The sequence below is a fragment of the Rhamphochromis longiceps genome, linkage group LG20 (assembly GCF_057381845.1).
Source record: "Rhamphochromis longiceps isolate RC_006_pf linkage group LG20, R_longiceps_female_GT1.1, whole genome shotgun sequence".
Taxonomy (NCBI): domain Eukaryota; kingdom Metazoa; phylum Chordata; class Actinopteri; order Cichliformes; family Cichlidae; genus Rhamphochromis; species Rhamphochromis longiceps.
The window spans coordinates 3092202-3115695 of record NC_140576.1 but is presented as its reverse complement, the minus strand read 5'-3'; the positions used below and the strand labels follow the sequence as shown (position 1 = coordinate 3115695).

General features: G+C 42.5%; 1 protein-coding gene across 7 annotated transcripts in view; it reads left to right on the top strand.

Moving 5' to 3' along the window:
* wnk3 (WNK lysine deficient protein kinase 3) overlaps positions 1 to 23494 on the top strand; it is a 37126-nt gene that overhangs the window by 8502 nt on the left and 5130 nt on the right. For 3 of the 7 annotated variants that reach the window (XM_085394739.1, XM_085394737.1, XM_085394738.1), the window contains exons 2-18: positions 2902 to 4040; positions 11048 to 11220; positions 11654 to 11874; positions 12276 to 12433; positions 12642 to 12730; positions 12848 to 13067; positions 13300 to 13621; positions 13811 to 13929; positions 14031 to 14231; positions 14668 to 17922; positions 18222 to 18265; positions 20274 to 20403; positions 20524 to 20640; positions 20730 to 20831; positions 20939 to 20984; positions 21088 to 21240; positions 21342 to 23359. In XM_085394739.1, coding sequence (XP_085250865.1) covers positions 3321 to 4040; positions 11048 to 11220; positions 11654 to 11874; positions 12276 to 12433; positions 12642 to 12730; positions 12848 to 13067; positions 13300 to 13621; positions 13811 to 13929; positions 14031 to 14231; positions 14668 to 17922; positions 18222 to 18265; positions 20274 to 20403; positions 20524 to 20640; positions 20730 to 20831; positions 20939 to 20984; positions 21088 to 21240; positions 21342 to 23359 — 8088 coding nt within the window. In that variant the 5' untranslated portion in view covers positions 2902 to 3320. The remainder of the gene's footprint in view (positions 1 to 2901; positions 4041 to 11047; positions 11221 to 11653; positions 11875 to 12275; positions 12434 to 12641; positions 12731 to 12847; positions 13068 to 13299; positions 13622 to 13810; positions 13930 to 14030; positions 14232 to 14667; positions 17923 to 18221; positions 18266 to 20273; positions 20404 to 20523; positions 20641 to 20729; positions 20832 to 20938; positions 20985 to 21087; positions 21241 to 21341; positions 23360 to 23494) is intronic. The other 4 variants (XM_085394742.1, XM_085394740.1, XM_085394744.1 and 1 more) reach the window with 4 other exon arrangements.

Sequence of the window (23494 nt, the reverse complement as noted above, 5' to 3'; positions counted from 1 at the left end):
GTCAAGTAATTAATTTTTAGAAAATACAGAAAAGGGTAATATTACAAAGCCCTTTCTGAAAAAGCTGTAAAGTTTAAATGTAAGGGACGTCCTGCAACTAATTATGTTAATTAGATCAGTAACATGATTGGAGTATAAAAAAAAGAAGTTTACCAATCTACAAAAATAAAAATAATAATACTAAAAATCACATCTGAAAATTGTGGAACAATTTCTGAATACCGGTAATGTTCCTCAATGTAAAATTTTGAATATTTTGTCATTATCTCATCATCTATAGCAGCGGTCCCCAACCTTTTTTGCGCCACGGACCGGTTTATGCCCAACAATATTTTCACGGCCGGCCTTTAAGGTGTCGCGGATAAATACAACAAAATGAAAGTAGTACCGGTACCGAAAAAAAGAAGATTTATTCATAACACACGTGAAAAGACCCAGGAAAACCGAGTTAACGGTAAAAACGATAACAAAATAACGCTGAAAACCGATAAAAAAACTGAAAACCACACATTTCACACCTGAGCCTCAACTCTCGCTGCCCGGCACCAAACGACTCACGGACCGGTACCGGTCCGAGGCCCGGGGGTTGGGGACCGCTGATCTATGGTACATAATATCACCAACAGATCTGTAGAAATCCGTGCTCAAGGAACAAGGCCAAAAAGTCAATGTTTCATGCTCATGATCTTCAAAAAGATCATGAGCATGTTTTAAATGCATTCTGTTATGGAAACCACTCAATTGGCTCAGAAACACTGCCAGAAATGGTACATGAATACTGTGCCATCCACAAATGTGGGTTAAATCTGTGCCATGCAAAGAAGACCCAGGACTGTTAGAATCCTATATCAGACAAGAATGGTACAAAATTGCTCTCCTCTAAGTCCAGTCTCCTCAGTTCAGAGATGTTTACAGACTGTTGTTGGTCTTGTCCCAACTCTTTTGAGATGTGTTGTTACCATCAAATTCAAACTTATATGTTTTCTGTGTTTTGCTACAAATAGAATATGGGTTTACGGCATTGCAGTCTATGTACATTTTACATAACGTCCCAACTGGAATTTGGGTTGTAGAATAGCCTTATATTTATTATTAACAACTGGCTAGTAGCTGCTGGACTTTGGAAAGAGAAAAAAGAACCCTCACTTGAGTGGTGCTGCTGATCGATCCATTTTCTTTATTACTTAATCTGTTTAATTGGAGAAGTGCAAGAAAAAAGACAGATGGAAGTATTTCATTTGGTGGATATTTGAATATTTTATTCATCAATCGTATTCCTAGAAAACAGCCTAAATAACAACATATTACATCACATTTGAAGGTTATTATTTGATGATTTTTTACAATGTTTGTTTTCTTTCGTTATAGTATTTGGGTGTGTCTTGCTTAATGCTGATGATGGCTTCTCTCTTAGCTTACGTGTCTGTTCCTTGGAAATGTTGCTAAACTTGAATTGCTTGTTCATCGGGAGCTTAGGCAGTTAGTCAACAGACAGTGTATTGCGCGCATTAGTTTGACTGACAGCTACTAGCATTGCACTTCAGACTCACTGCGTTTGAGCCTGGAGAAACAATAGGCTTGATGTGAGTGTTAATGTCATTGTAATAAAAGAGATAATGGCTGTTGTGAGCTTCCAGATGATTCCCCTGTGGTAACCGTGGGCTTTGTTCGAGCTTAAAGACAAGTTCAGATTTGCTACTGTGACATTTCAGGGTCTGAGGCCGGCTGCTTCGGTGGGTTTCTTCATAGCCAAGTCGCTGTAACCACAGATTGTTTGGGTGCATAATTGCAGTAGGTTTCACATGTTCACTTTCAAATTAATATGTGTGAAGGTGTAAACTTATATTTGTTAATATCCTGAATTGGACTGCACTTCCTATTCACTACATTCCCATAACAATCCTTGTCTACGGCTGTTGTTGGTATCCATTAGTATGCTTCCTGTAACTTCAAATGTTTAGTCATAAGGTGACTTTGGGCCTTATTGCAACTTTTATTAGTAGTTAAACCCTGGCTCTAAGATGCACTCTCCAAAGTAACTCCAGGCTATGAGCCACTTAGAGATCATTTGCTGTAAGAAGGCAGGGGAGATACAATACCATGGGACAGGTGGGGAGTGATAGAGGAGAAGTGAAGATAAAGATGCCACTGGAAAGCTGCCCACTTCTGTCCACACAATGACACAAAAATCACCAAAAAAACCTAACAGCAATCTGGTACTTTTTATAGGAAGATCACTATTTCAGAAGAAACTTGCTTTGTTCACTTCTGCCTCACTTTACCTAAGGGCCAGTCAGTAGTTTCAAAAGATTACACTGCTTTAAATGGTTCCCAGGGTATGAGTAATACTGTAGTGGTGATAATCATAATCACAGTTGTGTAATCTTATGAGGCTTTTGTTGCATATGTGTGATAGTATCTCTCATACAGTTCAACAATCCCTCTGAGTATGAATTATTCACACTCAACCGAACTGGCCCATAGTTCATCATCCATTTTTAATGGTTGGGATTGTATACTCCTAACTGCAGCTTTCTGTTCGCTAATGGAGCTGTTGAGCACAACTTCAGACGCTAGACTCTGGTAAACATGTGATTGACGATTGATGAAACCATGTGTGATCACTGACCAGGCTCACGGGATATTCTTCAGAGACTCTTTCGGTTTAATTGTACACAAATGAGGCGTTTGTTGTGTTAAAATTACAGATGAAAATGTTTCTTTCTTAAGGTTCACCCTCTATGTGATTATGATGATATCTTGAAGTCATTCTTTCCATCCATTCACACTGGGCTGTTGGGGCTATTCCAAGTGTATCTTATTAAATATAAATAATGTACCAGTGTTTTTCTCAACAGATTTAAATATGTCAATCGACTGTGTTTTGTTTTTGTCTTGCAGGTTTACTTGAAGATTTCCGCATCAGAGTTTGAAATAATAACAGCGCTGCTTACCCCAGCTGGCTTGAAGAAAACCCTCCTGGTTTCCTGTGTTTGTTTGAGCCCTGAGATGTCTGATTCTTTCTGATTAGCACCAAACAAGTCGCTCCTGAAGAAAATGTAGGCAATGTTGAGAAGGAAAGTGAAGATAGAAACATCTCACCCTGCTTCTGTGCTTCTGTAAAGCAGCAGAGTAAAAGAGTCCGAGGAAGACGACGGAGGAAAAGAGTGACAGAGTGACCCGTTTGATCAAGGACAGCAGTCTCTTAACACGTTAAAAGAAGTGAGAGGGTGACCACAGAAAAAGAGAGAGACGGGGACTGACGGAGGAACAAAGGTTTGGAGGAGGAGGTCTAGCAGGGGTGGGAAAGCCCATTCCCCATGGCTACTGACCCAGGAGAGCCCGCAGGCACCGAGGATTCCTCGGAGAAACCTGATGGACAGAAGGAGGAGGACCCGGAGTGGGAGGGCAGGGTCGACCAACAAAGGGAGAGGACAGACAGCACCCCTATGGACTCATCCTCCTCCCAGACAGAAGCAGGGAGAGCAGCAACAGAAGAAGATGGAGGAATCAGAGGAGGCGGTGGTGGAGGAGAAGCCTCCCAGGAGGAGACCGTACTCAGACCTATTTCATTCTCCACACCCTCCCTACCCATCGATACAGGTCAGAAACGACTAAGAAGGGAGAAGCGCTTCTTCAGGAAGAGTGTGGAGATTTGTGAGGAAGACGATGAGGTGGATGTACCCACCTTGGCATCACATAGTGCCCCCCACCTGGAGCTGCGCTCATCAGACTCAGTCTTTAGTAGTAGTCCTCAGCAGCATGGGGTTGCTTCATCCTGTGCAACCTTGGGACATGAACCGTCTTGCACCAGCTCAGTCCATGAGCCTGGGAAAGATGCTCCTTCATCTGCACCTGTACCGAGGGGGAAGGAGAGGGACCGAGAACAGGAAGAGGAGGCAGAGATGAAAGCTGTTGCTACCTCTCCTGGAGGAAGGTTCCTCAAATTTGACATAGAACTAGGCAGAGGAGCCTTCAAGACCGTCTATAAAGGCCTAGACACCGAGACTTGGGTGGAGGTGGCTTGGTGTGAACTTCAGGTAAGACAGTCTGTTTTCTGCTTTTTTAAAAATTATTATAATCAGTGCACTTAAAGAACACAATGCCGTAGGTTTACTGGTAATACTTATACTTTATTTATCCACTTCAGAATTTAAACACAGTATTACTGTTGTAAATTGAACAGAGATCTGGAAATCTCAGCACGTAGTCTGCTTCCTATTCAGACTGTGTGACTGCAGTTCCGTGGAGACTGAGGTGAAAACGAGGAGCATCACTTGTAGCTGAGTGACAGCACACAGTGAAAGTGGAGGCATTGCCTTTTCTAGGACTGTATGAATAATAGAATAGACTGTCAGCATATCTTCTTGTTGTGATAGGTGTCCTATCAGAAAGACTATGCCATGTATTTACCTGAATTGTATGAAGGCGATTATTGTTTTTCAGGTTTGTATCAATGCTTGTTGTTCAAGGTTCTTTATTTGTATAACTATGCATGTGACAAATAAAGAACCTTGAACCTTGAACCTTGTAGGTGTAGTAATCAGGAAAGAAACAAATAACAGCACACATCATGAAGGGGATATACGGCATCTGCCTTGCTTTATAGAAATAAATTATTAAACAAGCTGTTTCTTCTTGTAATCATGCAGTCTAATGCATGTATCACAAGCACTAAGAGAAGATAAATTAATGTTTGCATTATTTGTTTTTGTATTATTCCTTTAGGTGTAACCAGGTCTACAAAGCACAGCCTATCTGTTGTTTATGAAATGGAATTATGAATGAGATGTATTTTGTGAGAACAGAGTAAATAGGAGGACTGTAGCATATGTAGGGGTGACTGCACCAAACATCACTCTGAGAAAGTCTTTTTCATGCATTGTAATTGAAGTGGGAGGAAAATGTCGAATTATTATAAATGTTTAATATGGCTCCTCTGTCAAAGCCTTTACACGCTGTAGCCCACCAAACGTAATTATGTGGAGAAGTAATGGGAAACATTGTTATATGGTGTGAATATTAAATATGGTGGGAGGCAGCCTCGTGGAGGAGCAAAGAAATGCATCCCTCTGACTCTTAGCCTCACAATAGACAGCAGTGTTACAGTTAGCCATCTGATCTGACTGCTGGCTTTGTGTGAGGAAAGTCAGTCATGTGTTTGGTTTGGAGCTGATTCCAAAACAAGAGTCTTGGCTAATCCTTGAGATCAGGCTCTTTCTGTTGGACTAACAAGCAGCAGGAATGCCCTCATCACCTTTTCTCGTATTACTCCCAACACTTACTGAAACAGGTTCATATCAGCAGTTGTTCAGAGCTACTTAAATAATCGACTTGCCCTTTTTTGGGGGAAATTTACAGAGCTTGCAAAGGTAGCATGTTTCACCTGCGGTATCAATGTTAGAATTGTGTTTTGCCACCAGACAGTTTTTTGTCATGACATCAGCAACAACATTTTTGTGATCATTTTTTGAAGATGAAAAGCCATCAGTGTTAAACTTCACCCATCCAGTCCTACTGAGAACAGCAAGTTTTGGGGGTAATTGTTATAAAACAGGCTGCTTCAATCCAAAATTATTAAGTCATTTGAGAAGATAATAGATAATTTACTGTATAATTAGATTTTGTATTACAAACAGATAGTGAATTGAGAAAAACAAACAGACTGTAATTCTGACACACAGAGCAACAGCTAGGAGAAGGGAAAAAGGCAGCGTGTGAGAAAGAAAAGTGACAGACACAGGAGGTGATCGTGAAGGGAAGAGAAGGAAAGACAGAGGGGGACACAATGAGCCAAACACAGGATTACCATGGCATCCCTCCCAGTGAGCAGCCATGTAGCTAATGCTAAGCTACCATACGCAGGGAGACACATGAACACACACAAACGTGCACATACACAGAGGCCTGGTCACACGCCTATAGATGCATCCAGTGCAACATTCAGTGCAACATTCTAGTCACTCGGTGCACATGATCTGACCCATTTACTCTAAATCACCAAAGTCTACTCATGGTTTCAATGTTTTCAGGTTGCCATTGACTAGACAAAAGTGATCATAATAATAATGACTTAAAGCCGTGATGGCAATGAAAAAGCACAGGACAGGATGATAAATGACTTGTACATGACTAGCCAGTACACTGTTTGATGCTGTCCACTTTACTGTGAGACTGCAGCCTGGGAGCACCAGACTCCTGTCCTCCTGTGACCATAAAGAAAGGGAAGCCGGGGGATTAGCTGTCCAAATGCAGCTTGAATGAGTGGGTAATTAAAGTTCACAGTGTGGACACCATCCCTCTTCTTTCCTTCCCTTTCCCAGGGAATTCCACACCTCACAGAGCAGAGCTATACATCAACCTTGCTATTGCTTCAGTCGTATATTGCCATCCATACAGGGGAATGTGTTTGTTTGAATCCCATAACTGGGAGCTGTTGCCCTCTTGTCTGTCTGTGTCAACATATCACTGTATGTGTCTGCCTGTCACCCTCCCTCTCTCTTTCTCTCTCACCCCACTTTCCCCCTGCACCCATACTCTCCCCCATCACTTTTTTGTCTGTTTGAGTGAGCATGCAGAGTGATCCAGGGAGTTAATTACAGTGGGTGCCTGTCAGGCTGGAACAAAAATCCTGCACAGACAGCATAACTCGGGAGGCAGAAACCAGACTGGTTCAACCCAGTCATCCCAGACAGGTCCAGCACACCCCAGGCCAGTTACATTCACAAGACTAGAAGCATTTAGTACTGAGTTTAACAATAGTCACCACTTTGGGTTTGGTGATTTTACTTGTTTTGTTTCAGAGAATTTTAGCTCCATATCAAAAGGTAAATGTCAGCTTAGGAGGCTGCCTTCTCCAAACACTGTACCATGTGTGCTGGCTTGGTAAAGACTGCATGCAGTCAAGTCTGACAGTTTGGAAGTGATAAGAGAACACATTTGGATTTTTTTTGTTAACTGTCATATTGTATATGTTCTATTAAAAACTGTCAATTTTGCAGTGATCAAAGTATCTTAGTGAACGTCAACATGCTCATTGACTTGCAAAAGGTGTTTATTCTGGATATACTTCTTTGGGTTGGTCTGATACGACAACAATAAAAACAATAAAGGGAGGAGTCGGGATTGTGTTTGTTGTTTCTCATTGTGAAAGACCAGTCTGATCAGGAAAAGCAAAGACGTAGTAATGATGGGTGACTAAAATTAGTTCAGGCTAAATCAAATAGACTACAGCTGAACTGACTAGACCGATTGGATCAATCTAATCAAACTGGCCAGGCACATATTTGCTGGGTCTCTGATAGCTGACAAGTGTCCCTGGGGCTGTATCCTCCCCCCAGAGTCTTTATTACCTAACCAGCAACCAGAGATTCAGTTGCTATTGATTGCTGGAAACATTGACCGCATAACACTACCATTAACTGTATAGCTTGATTAGAAATCAATAAAAGGTTAGCACTGGTGATCCATTTTTTATGGTATGATAATTGTCAAAGGCAGCCCATTGAAAAAAATCTGTTTGGTCAGATAGCAGTCAGTTGTCACACCATTTCATCTGAAGAGTAGGTTTCTGGTTTGACAACATGTCGAACCAGAAATCTGTGAAGAATGTGGGACTAGCAAAAAGTTTGGTTTGTTTTGAAAACAAAAACGTAGACACATAGTATAAAAGTATAGTCTCTACCACTCCACAACAGTAGTACTACAGTAAAACAAGAAACAATTGAACACATTTCTTGTAGTGGTAAAGGCCTGCGTGTTGGCTAAAGGCTTCTATAGATCTTTGTAAACCTGGCCCACTGACCTGGAGTCTTAATCTGGTATGCAGGCAACCCTTTTGCAGCAATCTGTCTTGTTAGTTTGGGCTGTTGGAGCTTAGAGTAATCTAATCTTAGCCATCCACCACCTTAAAACGCTAACTGCAGAACAAGATACGGTGCATGCACCCTGATAAATGTATAAATATACACCTTCAGTATGAATAACGCTCCTCGGATAGTGCTCCAAATTAGTCCCCTTTATCCTGCTATAGCCATCTCAGATAAGAATGTAACCCCAGTGTAATATACGTATATGTGATACCTATACAGTGCTTGCCAAAATAGATGGTTTAAGACTCACATGGTGCATTCATGATCCCAGCTTCATGCCGTCGACTTATGTACTTTGTAAGCTATATCCTTCCCATTTACCCTGGTGTTTTATGAGGCTACTTAATAACCCGCGGCTTGACCTTCTGCTCTACCAGATGTCTGATCCAAAAAAAATCTCACGGTGCACATGGTGCTTAGATCTTATTCTGTTTACTGATTTATAGTACTGAAGTCCCTGCCACAGATGCACCATGTAAAAAAATACATGATGTTGAAAGTTTTAACAAAATAAGAGGAGCATTACAAAGTATTACATACTTAAATATTTTGTGCAGTAACTATGGCCAAAATCAGTCATTATAATGCAGGGTGAAATAATTACTTCACATGTCTGAGATTCTACAATTACCATTGTGGGCCCATCTATGACACACTTTAAGTAAAAACTGAATATCAAAATATTTCTGAAAGAGAAAGGTTCCTCCTTTTAGGGATCACCACAGTGGATCAACTGCCTCTGTCTCACCCCATTCCTAGCATCCTTCTCTGTAACACCATCCGTTATCCAGTATATCTACTATCCTTCCTCTGCACATGTCCAAACCCTCTCAGCTTTACTTCTCTAACTGCTTAACCAGAGTTATCCAGAGTTACTGCTGTCTTTTTGGTAGTTCCACAATCTTCAAATCATACATCATACATAGAAGACTGACACTAGGAGTACAATAGGTTTCTGGCCTCTCCCATTTATTTACACAGTATATGTGTAAATGTCGAATTTTTATGATTTCTCTATTTGAAAGCAGAAATGTGGAACTGTCTGTGTGTTTATGTTGCTTTGTCATTTAATTGATGGTTAACAAATTGCTTTGCAACTGTTTTTCTTTCCCTCTGGTGTCTATTTTGTCATTTTGTTTGCAAACTCCATGTCTGCAAATTGCTGTTTTACCAATGCATTATTTGTACTGTCATATCTATCCATTTATATTTTTGACCATTAATCTAATTCAGCATCTCAGGGTGGTGGAAGAAAGGGCAGCATTCACCTTGGGCACAATGTCACTGCATCACCGTCCCAACACCGAGTGATAGACAGCCCTTCACACCAATAACCGATTTATAATCACCAATTAATCTAACAATATCAGACTTTTGTGATCTTTTGGCTTATTAATAATACAGTTAGAGGGATTTCTTCATTGATGCTGTGCCTCCATTTATGAGAATATTAGTGTGAATGTGTGAGCTGGTTCACAGTGGGCAGCAGGCTTGTGTGAGTACGTCTAGACAGATATTAACTGAACTCTTAATAACCTTTGCTGACCCTAAGGGTGGCTGATGATGCAATGCTCTGTGGGGAGACAAAATAGATGCTGAGGAGGCAACAGACACAGTCACACTGTTTCACAGTGTGCCAGACAATGAGGTAGACTGCAGCTCTGAACGAGGACACAGACAGTACTCCCTGACAAAATACAGCACAGCGTGAGCACACGCGAAAATATGAGAACAGGTAGAAGCAGGCAGCATTGAGACTCACATTTGCATAAGAATGCTCAAACATAGTAACATGACAGACTTAGTAGTAAAGGCAGGAAGGTGTAAGGGCAAGGCTATTCTGAGGAACTAATTCTTAGTGAGTGCAAAAAGGAGCAGCTTTTTTGTTGATGCTTCTTCTCCGTTGAGAGGGGAGGGTGAAGAGATTGCTTAATATTTCCAGAAAAGGACACCAAACCAGCATCAACACAGAGAGCAAAAGTGCTCTGAAAAGATAAGTACAGAGCTTTTAGTGTAGGCAGAAAAATGTATATCAATATATAACGTGACAGAAGGCTGCATATCGACATTACATGAAAATCTGTTGATCTGTGTCCAAATATCTGCAGTACTCCACCTCCCTGTGGGGAGGCGGGGTTTGTGGGGAAAAAAGCAAGCTTAACATCAATGAAATCGATTAGTGGAAACCAAGTGTTATGATGACTTCTATTTATAGTGAGGTCTGTTTGTGACACAGTAGTGGCTGCCACCCAATCCCCATTGATAATAAGTGAAACATACTGTATTGTTTTGTTTTTATTTCTTCGTAAGTTCTTTGCATAAATGGCATAAAATTAGATTTTTTTAATAATACAAAACCATGACACGTAACTTTCCTGTTAAACCTGTGATAATTCCCTGAAATAGCAGGTCCCTAGGTTAATAAAGCTCAAATGACCGCATACCTGAAAAGATGGATTTGTATACATGGATATAGCAACAGTTGTTAATGACAGAGTCTAAAAATACACACTCACTTAGTGGAGCCAGCAAAGTCATCTCTCACTGTGAAATGCTTTAATTGACAGTTTTATGTGACTCTTAATAAATTCTCAAATCACTATCACAACATAGCATATTCTGAAACATTTTTCCCACCTGCTGGGAAATTCATGTTCGTGTATTTTCTATGTGAATAGAGTACAGCAAATTATATTAATTAAAGTGTTAGTATTTTAAGAAAAAGCAGTATAATGTCTGGAAATGTAAAAAGAAGAAAACAAACATGCTTTATATATTCACAACAGAAGAAAAAACCTTATGCGATCAATCTTAGGGATTGCAAAAGACTATATACCAGTGTGTAACTGAGGGATTAGTCAGTGCTATCTCTGTTCCTATAGGAAGCTGCTTGTGCCAGTGAACTGTATTTCTGCAACAGCCATTCTGTCCGCCATACTAGGGATGTGTGGCAGATGCAGTAGAAATGTGTTTTATAAAGCCAGTGACTGGGTGTTGTCTTTGCAGAGCTACATCTATATGCTGCTAGCACCATCTAGTGGCAGTAGGTGTTATTGCTTCATTATGGGAGTGCTGTCCAGGGCAGGCTTATGTTTTGGTTTCCTGTGAGTAGTCACGGAGTAAGGGAGTGAAACAGATGCTGAGGCTCATGACATGACATGTACCTCCTATTTCAGGATCGCAAGCTGACCAAGGCAGAGCAGCAACGCTTCAAAGAAGAGGCAGAGATGCTAAAGGGGCTTCAGCACCCCAACATCGTCCGCTTCTATGATTCCTGGGAGTCTGTACTTCGTGGAAAGAAGTGCATTGTACTAGTCACTGAACTCATGACATCAGGAACACTCAAAACGTTAGTGTAACCTATCTGCTACAGATAGCTATTATTGAGTCTATGTTTATTATGTTCTAAAAAAAAGAATTATTTCAGTTAATCTATAAAATTTGTTAATCCACATTCATTTGTTTGTCTTGCCAACACCTTGGTACTCACTTCTGTTAATGAATTTGATGAATGGAGATTATTCATACCGCAAAACACAGTTTTTATTGTGCATAGAGTTAATGTACTATTAATTTGGACAGATGTGTTGCTTTATACAGAGATATATAATGTGTTTCAGGTGAAGTGTCATCACATTATCACAACACGTTCAAATTCAGGAAATATAAGTAATTCATAATATTTCGCTATCGCTGTCAGTGTGTTGACTTACACGTTTTGTCTATTGGTTGTTTATTACAATATCCTTTTGAGTTTGATTGCTTTTATTCTCTATCCACAGTTACCTGAAGCGCTTTAAGGTGATGAAACCCAAGGTCCTTAGAAGTTGGTGTAGGCAAATTCTGAAAGGCCTTCACTTCCTTCACACCAGGACTCCACCAATTGTCCATCGGGACCTCAAGTGTGACAACATTTTTATAACAGGCCCCACAGGATCAGTCAAGATCGGTGATCTGGGACTGGCCACTCTTATGAGGACCTCCTTTGCAAAGAGTGTTATAGGTAGGCTGCTTGCAGTTTATAGATTGAATGCTTTTTAGATCACTCATGCCCTGTCTCTACAAGATTAAGGCCTTTCCTCTGCATTCAGCACTACTGAGATTTTACAAAAGTCTCACTTAACTTCAGTAGACATATAGTTTATTTCTATGTTAGTGGTGAATGTAGAAAGAGGGCACTGATGATGAAATGCCAGCTCTCTTAGCCTGCAGAAGCAGTGCCCAGTAAAGATAAATTAGATGATGAGTAGGTAGATTATTATCAGCTTGAAAATTCTTACACTGAGTCTGAGGAAATTTCTGCTTTGTGGATGGTATTACATCACTGTAAATACAAACTCTAATCTGTAGTGAAATAATATTTCGATGTTTGGGTTGTCATAGAGTACTGTTTGGTTTTAACAGGAACCCCGGAGTTCATGGCTCCAGAGATGTATGAGGAGCACTATGATGAGTCTGTGGACGTATATGCCTTTGGGATGTGTATGCTGGAGATGGCTACTTCAGAGTACCCCTACTCTGAGTGCCAAAATGCTGCTCAGATCTATCGCAAAGTCACAAGCGTGAGTCTTTGAAATATTCGCAAGCAAACTCTATGCATTTGTGGTGATGATGCATAAGGATCTAATTGATTGTTGTTTTATTTAATTGTGATCTAAACTTTTTGGCTCAACTCTGAAAATGTTTTAATTGTTAAATGCAGGACTTAAAATCCTAATTACATAAGTTCCTGTAGAATACAATGAATTTCCTGTTTCTTTTATTTTTCAGGGTATAAAGCCAGCCAGCTTTGACAAAGTAAATGACCCAGAGATCAAAGAGATCATTGAAGGCTGCATTCGTCAGAACAAAAGCCAGAGGTAAGCAGAATTTGCTTTCATAACACTATGGCATCCACTCTATTATGCAGAGTGACTGGTAATGTGATCATTAAACGTCCCAGTCTCTTCTATCATCGAATTCTCCTTTCTTGACAGACTCTCCATTCGAGACCTGCTGAACCATGCTTTCTTTGGGGAGGACACAGGCGTCCGGGTGGAACTAGCTGAGGAGGACACAGGCATCCAGGACTGCCTGGCTCTCCGAATTTGGGTTGAAGACCCCAAGAAGCTGAAGGGGAAGCACAAGGACAATGAGGCCATTGAGTTCAGCTATGACCTGGAAAATGATAGTGCTGAAGAAGTGGCTCTAGAGATGGTAAGGCAGGAATAATTAATGCCTGATAAGCTGATCGGGTCCGTAGGTGTCAGGTACTGTTGACTGGGAAAAGGCCTTGATTTGATACTTAAAAGCTTAAATGCAGGTTAGGAATTACAAGCCCTTCACTTTATCTATCAGCCACTTCAAGATTTCTCCAGCTGATCTAGATTTCCTCACCTGACATTTGCCCATTAATTAATTACTCTCTCTTTGCCTCTCTACATTACAGGTGAAATCAGGCTTCTTTCATGAAAGTGATGCCAAAGTGGTCGGAAAATCCATCCGGGACAGAGTGAACCTAATCAAAAAGTCAAGGGAGCGTCGACAGCAGCAGGTCCTTCAGCAGCAGGGCTTTGAAGAACGAAGAGACTCCACTCTCACTTCCTACACCTTTACTCATCCATCTTACCCATCCTCGCTGGTGCAAGGGGTAGCTGGACACACGGGAGACGGAGGAGGAGGTGGAGTGCAGGAGTCCGAGGAGCTTCCTGAAGTGGACCAACATGTCAGGCAGCAAAATATTTTCAGTGGGGCAACCCTAAATCTGCCAGGTACAGTGTGCTCCTTAGTGACATATCCCATGTGCCAGTAGCTGATCAAAATGTATCTATATGAAACAATTATAATGGTGAAATTTTAAATGAAAATTTTAAAATACATGAATATGATTTGAACAAGTACTTTTTGTGTAGTCTGAATTTTTATAGTGTCTTATTTTTTAAATGTCTTTGACTACTCAGAAGGGGAGAGCATTGGATCTGCAAGCTGTGAATCTTATGCGAGTGGACAGAGCCAGGCATACTCTCTGCAGGGGGACTCATATACCCACTCACAGACCTCATTACCCACAGTTGCATCTGTAGGTGTATTTTTATATCTTACTGATAAAATTATTGTTTTTTGAACTTAAATACTATATATATATTTATATATGTGTTCATTATTTTTCTTGCACAACAGAGCACTGGTGCATTGCCTCATCCTCAGATGCCCCCCATTGGTGAGAGTACAAGTGTTGCTACTATACCTCTTGGGCCGAGTGTTAGTATGACAAGCATGTCCTTAGGACAAAGTGGAGGAGGACCCATGGGTCAGACATTTCTTCACTCCGGTACCGTGGTTCCGCAGGTATCACCAAGTGTACCTCAACAATACTTTCAGGTGAAAATGGTGATAATGTGCAAACTGACAGCCTAATTTAACATAGGGGCAATGAAGGCTAACATTAATGTTAATATGTTCTTTTCCATTTAATAACTGTTTGTGCCAACATAAATCATCCTCATAATCATCTGAGATTCGCCATCTGGTTTTACACTACACAGGGTTTCCCCCAGGAAGTTGTTTGTCAGAGGTGGTGAGATGTCTCTCTCATTAAATACTATATTAGCTTGGAGTGTGAAATTGTGATTCTGGTTAATTTTGTGGGGAGGCAGCCAACCTCTGCTATAAAGCACTGTGGGACACCCTGATTAAAATTAAATGTGTTGATAATTGATGCTTCTTTCCAAAGCTTAATCTTAACCCAATTTTTCTGCTACTTTCTTTTCCCCCTTCTTTCAACTCCAAACATCATTCTCCCATTATCACTCAATAGTCACAAACATTCCCATCAGATGATTTTCAAACCGCCGCTCCCCACGGATCAGTTGCCCCTTCACAGTCATACATACCACCTGTTTCCCCACAGGCACCCATTAATGTTCTCACTGCATCCATGCCAGTCAGTGATACTGCTGGACTAGCAAGGACAATTGTGCCCCACGCTCAGCAGACCCAACACCCTGCCACTCCCATGCAGATCACTGACATCATTTCCCAGGCCGCACCCCAACAAACACAGTCTGTCGTGATCCCCCAGCAGACTATTGTCCCACAACAACAGATGGGAATGGATCCCCAGACCTCCACCCTTCATTTGCAGCAGCAGCCACAACTGCAAATAGGGGGGCAGTCAGCTGAGCTTGAACAACAACAAGTTACTGCCGCTCAGCCTGCAACAGAACAGCATCAACACAGCCTTTCAGCTACGTCCATCGAGAAACATCAGTCTGAGACTCAGCAGCAGATCTGTGTACAGCAGTCTGCCCCACACGTCCAGCCAGCTTCACAGCAGCATGTGTTCACACCACAAACAGGTATGGAGCAGCGAGCTATGCAATCAACAGGGGATCCCTGTGAACAGATAATGCTACAATCACAACAACAGCTTCAGCAACAGCAAACTTTGTTACAACAGCAGCAGCAAAAAGAGCAGCAGCAACAAGTTTTACTGCTTGAGCAACATCAGCTGTATGTCCAGCAACAGCTTGATCAGCAACAACAAAGAGCACTGCTTCAACAGCAGCAGCAAGCCCAGCTGCAGCAGCAGCAAGCGCTTAAACAAAAGCAACTGTTGGATCAACAGCAACAAACTCTCATTCAGCAGAAACAAGAGCAGCAGCAACAAGGTCTTGGACCGCAAGAGCAACCAATTTTTCAGCATCAGTTAGAGCAACAACAACCAAAGCAACCTCCTTCACAGCAACAGAGTCAGTTATATCAACAAATTGGACAGCGCCAAACTGGAACACAAAAGGAAACAGAGAATCAGCAACAAAGTGGGAAAAACGAGCAACAAATTTTATTGCAGCAGCATCCCCAGCAGATGCAGCAGCAGAATGAACAACAACTGCAACAGCAGGCCTTAATCCGGCACATGGAACAGCAGCAGGCACTGATACAACAGCAGTTAATGCTACAGCAGCAGCAGCAGCTTCAACAGAAAGCTCAGCTGCAGCAACAAGAGCAGCAACAAGCGCAACTCAAACAGCAGATAGAACAGCAGCAGCAAGCTCTGTTGCAACAACAGTTAGAGCAGCAGCGTCAACAGCAAGTCCTGTTACAACAGCAAGCAGAAAGATTACAGCAACAGGCTCTAATGAAGCAGCAGTTTAAAGAGCAGCAGCAAGCTTCCATCATTCAACTTCAGCAAACTGAAAAACACAAAGCTGTCCCTATACCACAAAGCAACAGTGAGCAGCAGATTCATCATCAACCAACCGATATACAGCAGATGTGTATCCCACAACTGAACTCTACTCAGTTTACACCTCATGCTTCTCAGATGATAGAGCAACAGCAGCAAGTAGCACTGATGCAGCAGCAGCAGGCATTTGTTGCCCAACCACAGCAGCACACATCTGTAATGGAACCTCACATATCAGTTGGCGCACCAGTCAGTACTGAGGTAATTCATCACCAAACTTATATTATATCTCAGGGCCAAGTGCCCATGACCATTCCTACTACTGTTCAGACGCCTGCAAGTGTCCCAGCTCAAATCCTTACACAGCAAGGACAAAGTGAGGCTCAGCCCCAGAACCAAGGCCAGAGCCCAGCCAAGTTTATAGCTCAGTCTGCAGCCCAAGCACCTCAAGCTATGACAGAGGGCCAGGTAACTACCCCATTATCATTGATTCAGGGACACACACAAGTCATCCAGAGCCAGCAGGTTCCTTCCCAAAGTAGTTACCCTGGGCCTGTTACTCCCACACAGAGTCAGGTAACTTCTCAGCCAATCCAGGCTCATCCTCTGACCACAACCTTTACTCAGTCACAGCCACTGCATGGCCAGGTCCCAAAGGCTGATGTTCAAATGATGGGCCAACAAAGTCAAACTACTGTCCAGCCTCCAGGTGCAGTTGCTTCAATCCCCAGTCAGATTCAACATGAAACTCTTATTCAGCAAAATGCTCCAATGCCAGCGCTCACCCAGCCCCAGATCCAACAACAAACTCAAGGCCAGCAAGCTAGCCAGTTGCATGCGCAGTCTGCTGCTGGTCCTTTGACCAGTCAGTATGTCCCTCACCCTACCCAGCAAGCCATACCACCTGTACAGTCTGATATAACTCATATTACCCAACAGCTGGAACAACAGCACCCAGTAATCCAGTATCAGCAGATGATTCTGTCACCTGGCTCAGCTGGAAGTTGTGGAACTAAAACAGATGGTCTCAATTCAGTAACTGCCCCTCTTCATCCTATACAGACCAAACAAGCACAAGTCCCAGGCCAAAGATCACTACATTCAGTTGTTCAGGGTGACCCTTCAGTAATTCAGTCCATCTGCCAGCCTGCTGTTCCTCAGTATACTGAGCAGTACCAACAACAGCTGCAGAAGCTTTCTCACGTGCAGCAATCTCTCGCCATGCCACCCCCACAGACCCAGCTACCGGCACTACCCAGCTCAACTCCCGTTCAGCAACCACTTCCTCTGAAACCAGCTTTGATAACCTTTGACGAGAGTCAGCTTCCCTCACAGTGTCAACCTACTTCACCTCTAATGACCATTGCTCCTGGACAATTAGGCCCCAATAATGTGGCTGAGCCTCAGTCCCAGGGCAAGACTCTGTCTCTGTATAGCCACCTAGTGCTAGGTGCCCCTCCTTCTCCACAGCACCATCCCAAGCAGATGCCACCAGCTCACACACAAACACAAGCCAGCAATCAGGCCCAAGCACACTCTCAAACACAGATACACACTCAGACACCTATATCTGAGCAGCCTATTTTGCCCCATGCTGTCTTTCCTACGCAGCAAGTGCCCCTAAGCCCTTTGCATACCTCATGTCCTTCTACACTATCATCTCTTACATCCCTGCCATCCACCTATCCTGCTGTTGCCCCTGCTCCAGAGCTGCCCACATCTTCACCAGCAGCCCAGGTAACCTTACCAGCGCAAGTCGACTTTATACCCACCTCCCCTCTGCCTGTTACTACTCTACAATCACTTGATTCTAATGCCCCCAAACCCAAACTGACCCAAGGCTCGCTGCAAGACTGTGACCTTTCCCTGCTGGGCATTGCTCAGGTACAAGAAGTATGAAAGTTTGCTTTATAAATTTGATAATAACTTTACTGACATGCTGGCACAATAAGTAAGCATACTGCTAAATCGAAATATTTGACAATAAGCTTTGACTGCACCTTTTTGATTCATACTAACAAATTTTGATTCCTAAGTGTATTCATAGAACGTGTCCTATATGTCATTTGTCATAATCACACTATTGCTTTACTTGCCGTTAACATAGCTAATCTATTTTTGCATTCTTTTCTTCATGCTGGCATGGTTTGTGTGTGTGTGTTTGTATATATGTCACTCTACAGGATGGTCCTTGTAAGACAAGTGCAGATCGTCATTCTTCATCAGGGTAAGTGATATCATTGCAGTCTGATTTCCATATAAATGTAATCTCAGTACTGAGTGAAGCTGTAATTTGCCATACAAGGACTTAAAACATGCTCAGAGACTTGGTTTTTCTTTTAAATTGAATTCATTTTGCAGCTAAGTAGTAGTGCAAAAAGATTGTTTTTTAGAAATCATAAGAGTCTTATGATGTAATAATGTTTTACATTTGAATCCTTTACAATTTCACATTAAATGTTGAGTGAGAGCCTTTAAACTGCTTCAAGCATGGCTGCTGCTTTTAGATCATTTGTGGAAAACTCCTCTGCATTTTTCCCTGGGTTGCACTAGATTTTAAACACTGTGGCCAAATCACAAGCCTTTATCTTTAAAGGCTCATTTTGGGTAACAATGCATAGTCTCAGTGATCTTTCTTTGGCAGGTCAGGAGTATTTGGTTTTGGTTGTTCTGGTTCAGCCAGAAAAGTCCATTGCACTGTGTGCTGACCTGCAATAACACTATGACAGAAACCATAGTTCAGGTGGTTTTTGTTGGATGTTCTTCTCATTGACAGTCTGACCCTCAGGGTCAGATTCCTCGCGCATAGAACTGCCGGTATTGAAAACGATGAGAAGTTTGCTTCTGTTTGGGCCTCTGACTGACGTGTCACATTTGGAATCGGACACACTGGTGTTTGATCTCTGCTTCATAGACAGGAACTTTGCTCTTATTAGCAGTGATGATTCTGGACAGCCATTCACAAATGCAGGTTAAAGCTTTATTATGCAAAGGATAATCCATATGTAAACATCAGGAACACAGACATCTTCTCTGGGCTAAAGTTCATTTAAAATGGACTGAGGCAAAGTGTAAATATGGTCTGTGACAAACAAAGTTTGAAATTCTAATTGGAAAACATGAATGCTGAGGCACCACACTAAACAGGGAAGGGACCATCCAGTTTGTTATCAGCACTCAGTTCAATAACCTGCATCTCTGACAGTATGTGGTTACATTAGTGCCTATGTAATAATAACCCTGAACATCTGGAAAGGCACCATCAGTGCTGAAACATGTATACAGGTTTAGAGCAACACATGCTCCCATTCAGATGACATCTTTCTTAGGGAAGGTCTTGCATACTTTAGCAAGACGGCGCTAAACCACATACTGCATCTTTTACAACAGCGCTGGCTTTTTGGTAGAAGACTCCAGGTGCTGAAGAGGCCTGCCTGCAGTCCAGATCTGTCACCCATTTAACCCTTGTGTGGTGTTCGTATTTTTGTTACTCAGCCAGTGTTCATGGGTCTGGTGGACCCGCTAGAGTTTTGGCTTTCCAAATTAACACTATCAAACAATTTTATGTTAAATTACTCAACAGATGTTTACTTCATCCCAATTACAAGACATATGAACAGCAAACATGGTTAATTTTTTCCCTTTACCTTTGTTAGATCACATTTATGAATTAATGTGCTTCTCGTTTTTCTTTTATATAAAATGTTATAAATAAATCAGTTATAATCAAGTGGAGTGAGTGGAAAGACACAACACATTTACACGTGAAAAAATAATTAATTGTTTAATTTTTCTTTTGAAAAAAACTGAACACGGGTCTCACAGACCCGAACACCATACAAGGGTTAAAACATTTAATGCATCATGAAATTAAAAATACCACAAAGAAGACACAGGATGTTTGAGCAACTAGAATCCTACATGAGACAAGAATAGGACAATATGCCTCTCCCAAAAGTTCAGCAGCTGGTCTCCTCAGTTCACAGATGTTTACAGACTATTGTTAAAAGAAGAGGGGACGCTACCAAATGGTAAACAGGGCCCTGTCCCAACTTTTTTGAGACATGTTGCTCCAATGAAATTCAAAATGACCTGATTTTTGAGATTTGGAAATCATTGCATTCTGGTTTTTTTTTCTATTTTATACAGTATCCCTACTTTTTCATAATTGAGTTTATACATTTATACACACTTAAGATTTACAATACAATTTCTAATCTCCATGACACCTTTAGGTGTATACCAGCCAGTGGTGAAGACCCCTTGCAGCTCTTGGCGAATGGAAAATTAGAGAAACTTAAGTCTCAGAGACGAGCTTCCAGCCAGAAGTCTGAGAAACACCAGTTTCAACTGAGCATGCTTCAGGTGAAAAAATATAGGAAACACCAACACCGACTTTATTACTATATTTGTTAAAGTATATTTATGGATATTAAAAGATTAATAGCAAAGAATAAATGTGATTATTTGTCTTGTACTTAATAGGTGTCCGGCAGTGGGGACAATATGGTGGACTGTCAGTTGGAGACTCACAGCAACAAGATGGTGACATTTAAGTTTGACATTGAAGGGGATGCACCCGAGGACATAGCAGATTACATGGTACATTACTGTATGATCCTGTAGTTTGCACTTATTTTGAAAAGTATTGTTTTAATTTTTGATGACTGCCATTTGATAAAACTTTGCAGGTGGAGGAGGACTTTGTCCTTGATGTGGAGAAAGAAACATTTGTTGAGGAGCTCAGAGCGATAGTTAAGAAAGCCCATGAAATGCTTCAGACACATTCAGAGGTACTATCAGTCTAGCCTCTTTAGTCTTTCTGTTTTGTTTGAATAATGCTGAATCTGAGAAAACGTGAATATATATACAAAATGATAAATCCTTATTTTCGTACTAGACTGGATCGACTGACCAGTTACAAGTCAGCACTCCCACTTACTCCAGTAAGTTTAGGCATATACAAATGTTCTGGTAGAATGGGAATATGTTCTATGTGATGCTTCTCAACTTAGTAGAAAACAGTAATCAATCTTTACGGTTTCTCAGTGGACCCAGTGCCCCATTCCTCCCCAGTGGGACGTTGGCGGTTCTTTATCAACCAGACTATCCGCCACAGAGACTCTCTTTCCAGTCAGGGAGCAACCACACCATCACCCACTGCAGAGACAAGGATTCCCCAGTCTCCTAAAAGAGAGAAAGGTGAGCACTCCTGGAGTCGGTTTTATTACTTTGGCTTATTAACATGGCCCATTTGGCCACATAACAAAAACTTAACTCCGTGTTCATTTCTGCGGCTGTAGAAAGTGAAGGATCCCAAAGTCTGGAGTCCTTGAGTGGAATGGGCTCTCCTTCCTACCCCACCCTTTCTGCCACCTCCCCCCCAGACTCCACTGTTTCAGTACCTACTTCCATGAGCCCCTCTGCTACCGCAGCCCCTGTTCATCACACAGCACCTGAAACCAGGCCTGGACCAGCCTCTGTCCCTGTCACCACCTCAACTGGCCTTATCTCAGCTTCTGCTGACCAAATTTCTATTGCTCCTTTAACTATAGCAACATCTGCTGCTGCTCCTGATGCTAACCTCACCAGCTTGTCCACTGCTCCTGCTGTTGTGTCTCCCTCACCCATCACTATTCATCCTGATAACCTGACTTCTCCTGGAACCAGTGTTTGTTCCACTGCGAGTCAAAGTGTAGATGATACTCTGATCTCTGCTTCAAGGCCCCGTATGTCTGCCGTGGACCAATCTTCAGCCTCTTTTCATTCCCCTTCTCCTGCTGTAGTCATCCCTTCTACTGTAAGCCAACTTGGCATAGAGCAGCAGCAGACATACACCCAAGTAGCCCAACCAGCCCCACAACAGCCACACCAACAGCTACAGTCTGCATCACAGCAGCAAGTACCATCACCACAACAGAAACTGCAGTCCCAACATCAGGTGTACCACGAACAAGTACCACTACAGCAGGAACGAGCACTTCAGCAGTCTCTCCAGCAGTTGCATCAGCAGCAGCTAATTCAAACACAAATACCACTTCAACAACAGCTGACTGAGGTGCAGGGAATGTCTCAGCATTGTCATTCAGAGGTGTTACAGCAGTCTCTGCCTCTGCCACCTTTTCCTCAGCAGCCAACCGAACAACCCCTTGTTCAACAGCAGACATCAAAGTTTTCCCCACAGTTGCTGCAGCAGCCTCAGTTACAGCAGTTACAACAGCAGATTATGAGTCCTGCTGGTCCATTGCCCCCCAAACAAGCCCTCATTGATCAACAGCAGCAGCAGCAACAGTTAAACCTACAACAGACATTACACTTACAGCAGCAGCAGCTACAGCAGCAACAGCATCAGATGTTTATGGGTGCTGCAATTTTGAAACCAGATCAAAACCAAATGCTGCCCCTATCAGTTAGTCAGCAGTTTCTTCAACAGCAGACACAGCTAAATGTTTGCCCAGTACCACAACAGCAGGTCCCACAACAAACCCAAGTGCCTGTTGAGCTGTTATCACAACACATACAGGCACAGAAACAATCACAATATACTGAGCAGCAACAGGAGATGGTTAAAGCTGTGGACACGCCCCTCAAACAGCTGCAGTTTCCACTACAGAAGCAGTCCTCCTTACAGATGTCAGAGTCAGAGGTGTCCACGGGAGAGACAAGTGTTACAGAGGACACAGGGAGTTATTCTGCCCCCTTTCATCCCTCCTCTGACTCCTCTCTGCCACCTCTGCATCTGGGAACTGCTGAAACCCCCTTACCCACATTCTCCCACGTAATGACGCCATCCCCTGTTCAACCTTCCTCCGTAGCTGAGTCAGACAGCGAAGGCCCCCCCAAAATTGAATTTGTAGACAACCGCATAAAAACCTTGGATGAAAAGCTAAGGAATTTGTTGTATCAGGAGTACAGCAGTGGGACAGCACTGGCTGGGGGGGCTACCTCTGGCCCAACATCAGCTGCCTCCACATCAGCAGGTGGTGATGAGTCATCAGAGCCACAGTCAATCCACCACTCATCTTTCCCCCCACCTGCCTCCATCTCAGATACTTCTCCACAGTCCTCATCCTCCACTACTTCCTCCACCACCTCCCGTTCATCTTCCACTTCTCCTGACCCAGAGAGAGAAGGAGGTGGAGAGAAAGCTTCCAAAGAGGTGCCCAACTCTATGGAGTTGGACCCAGTGGAGCAGCAGCTTGGCCCATCACTCCTCACCACCTCTGTCTCATCCAGCCCACCCACCCCTCTTCTGCCTCCCAATCAGGATGACTCTGCTGGGCCCCAACGCCCACCTGTACCAGGAGAACCAACCATTCTTGTGAGTGAATACCACAGATTAGATTTCAAGTAAATTCTCCTTCAGTTTGTCTTTCACTGTAGTGAATTATAATTATTGTTCTGTTTCAGTGTGTAAATGTGACTCCACTATGTTTCAGCTGTCCGCGATTATTTG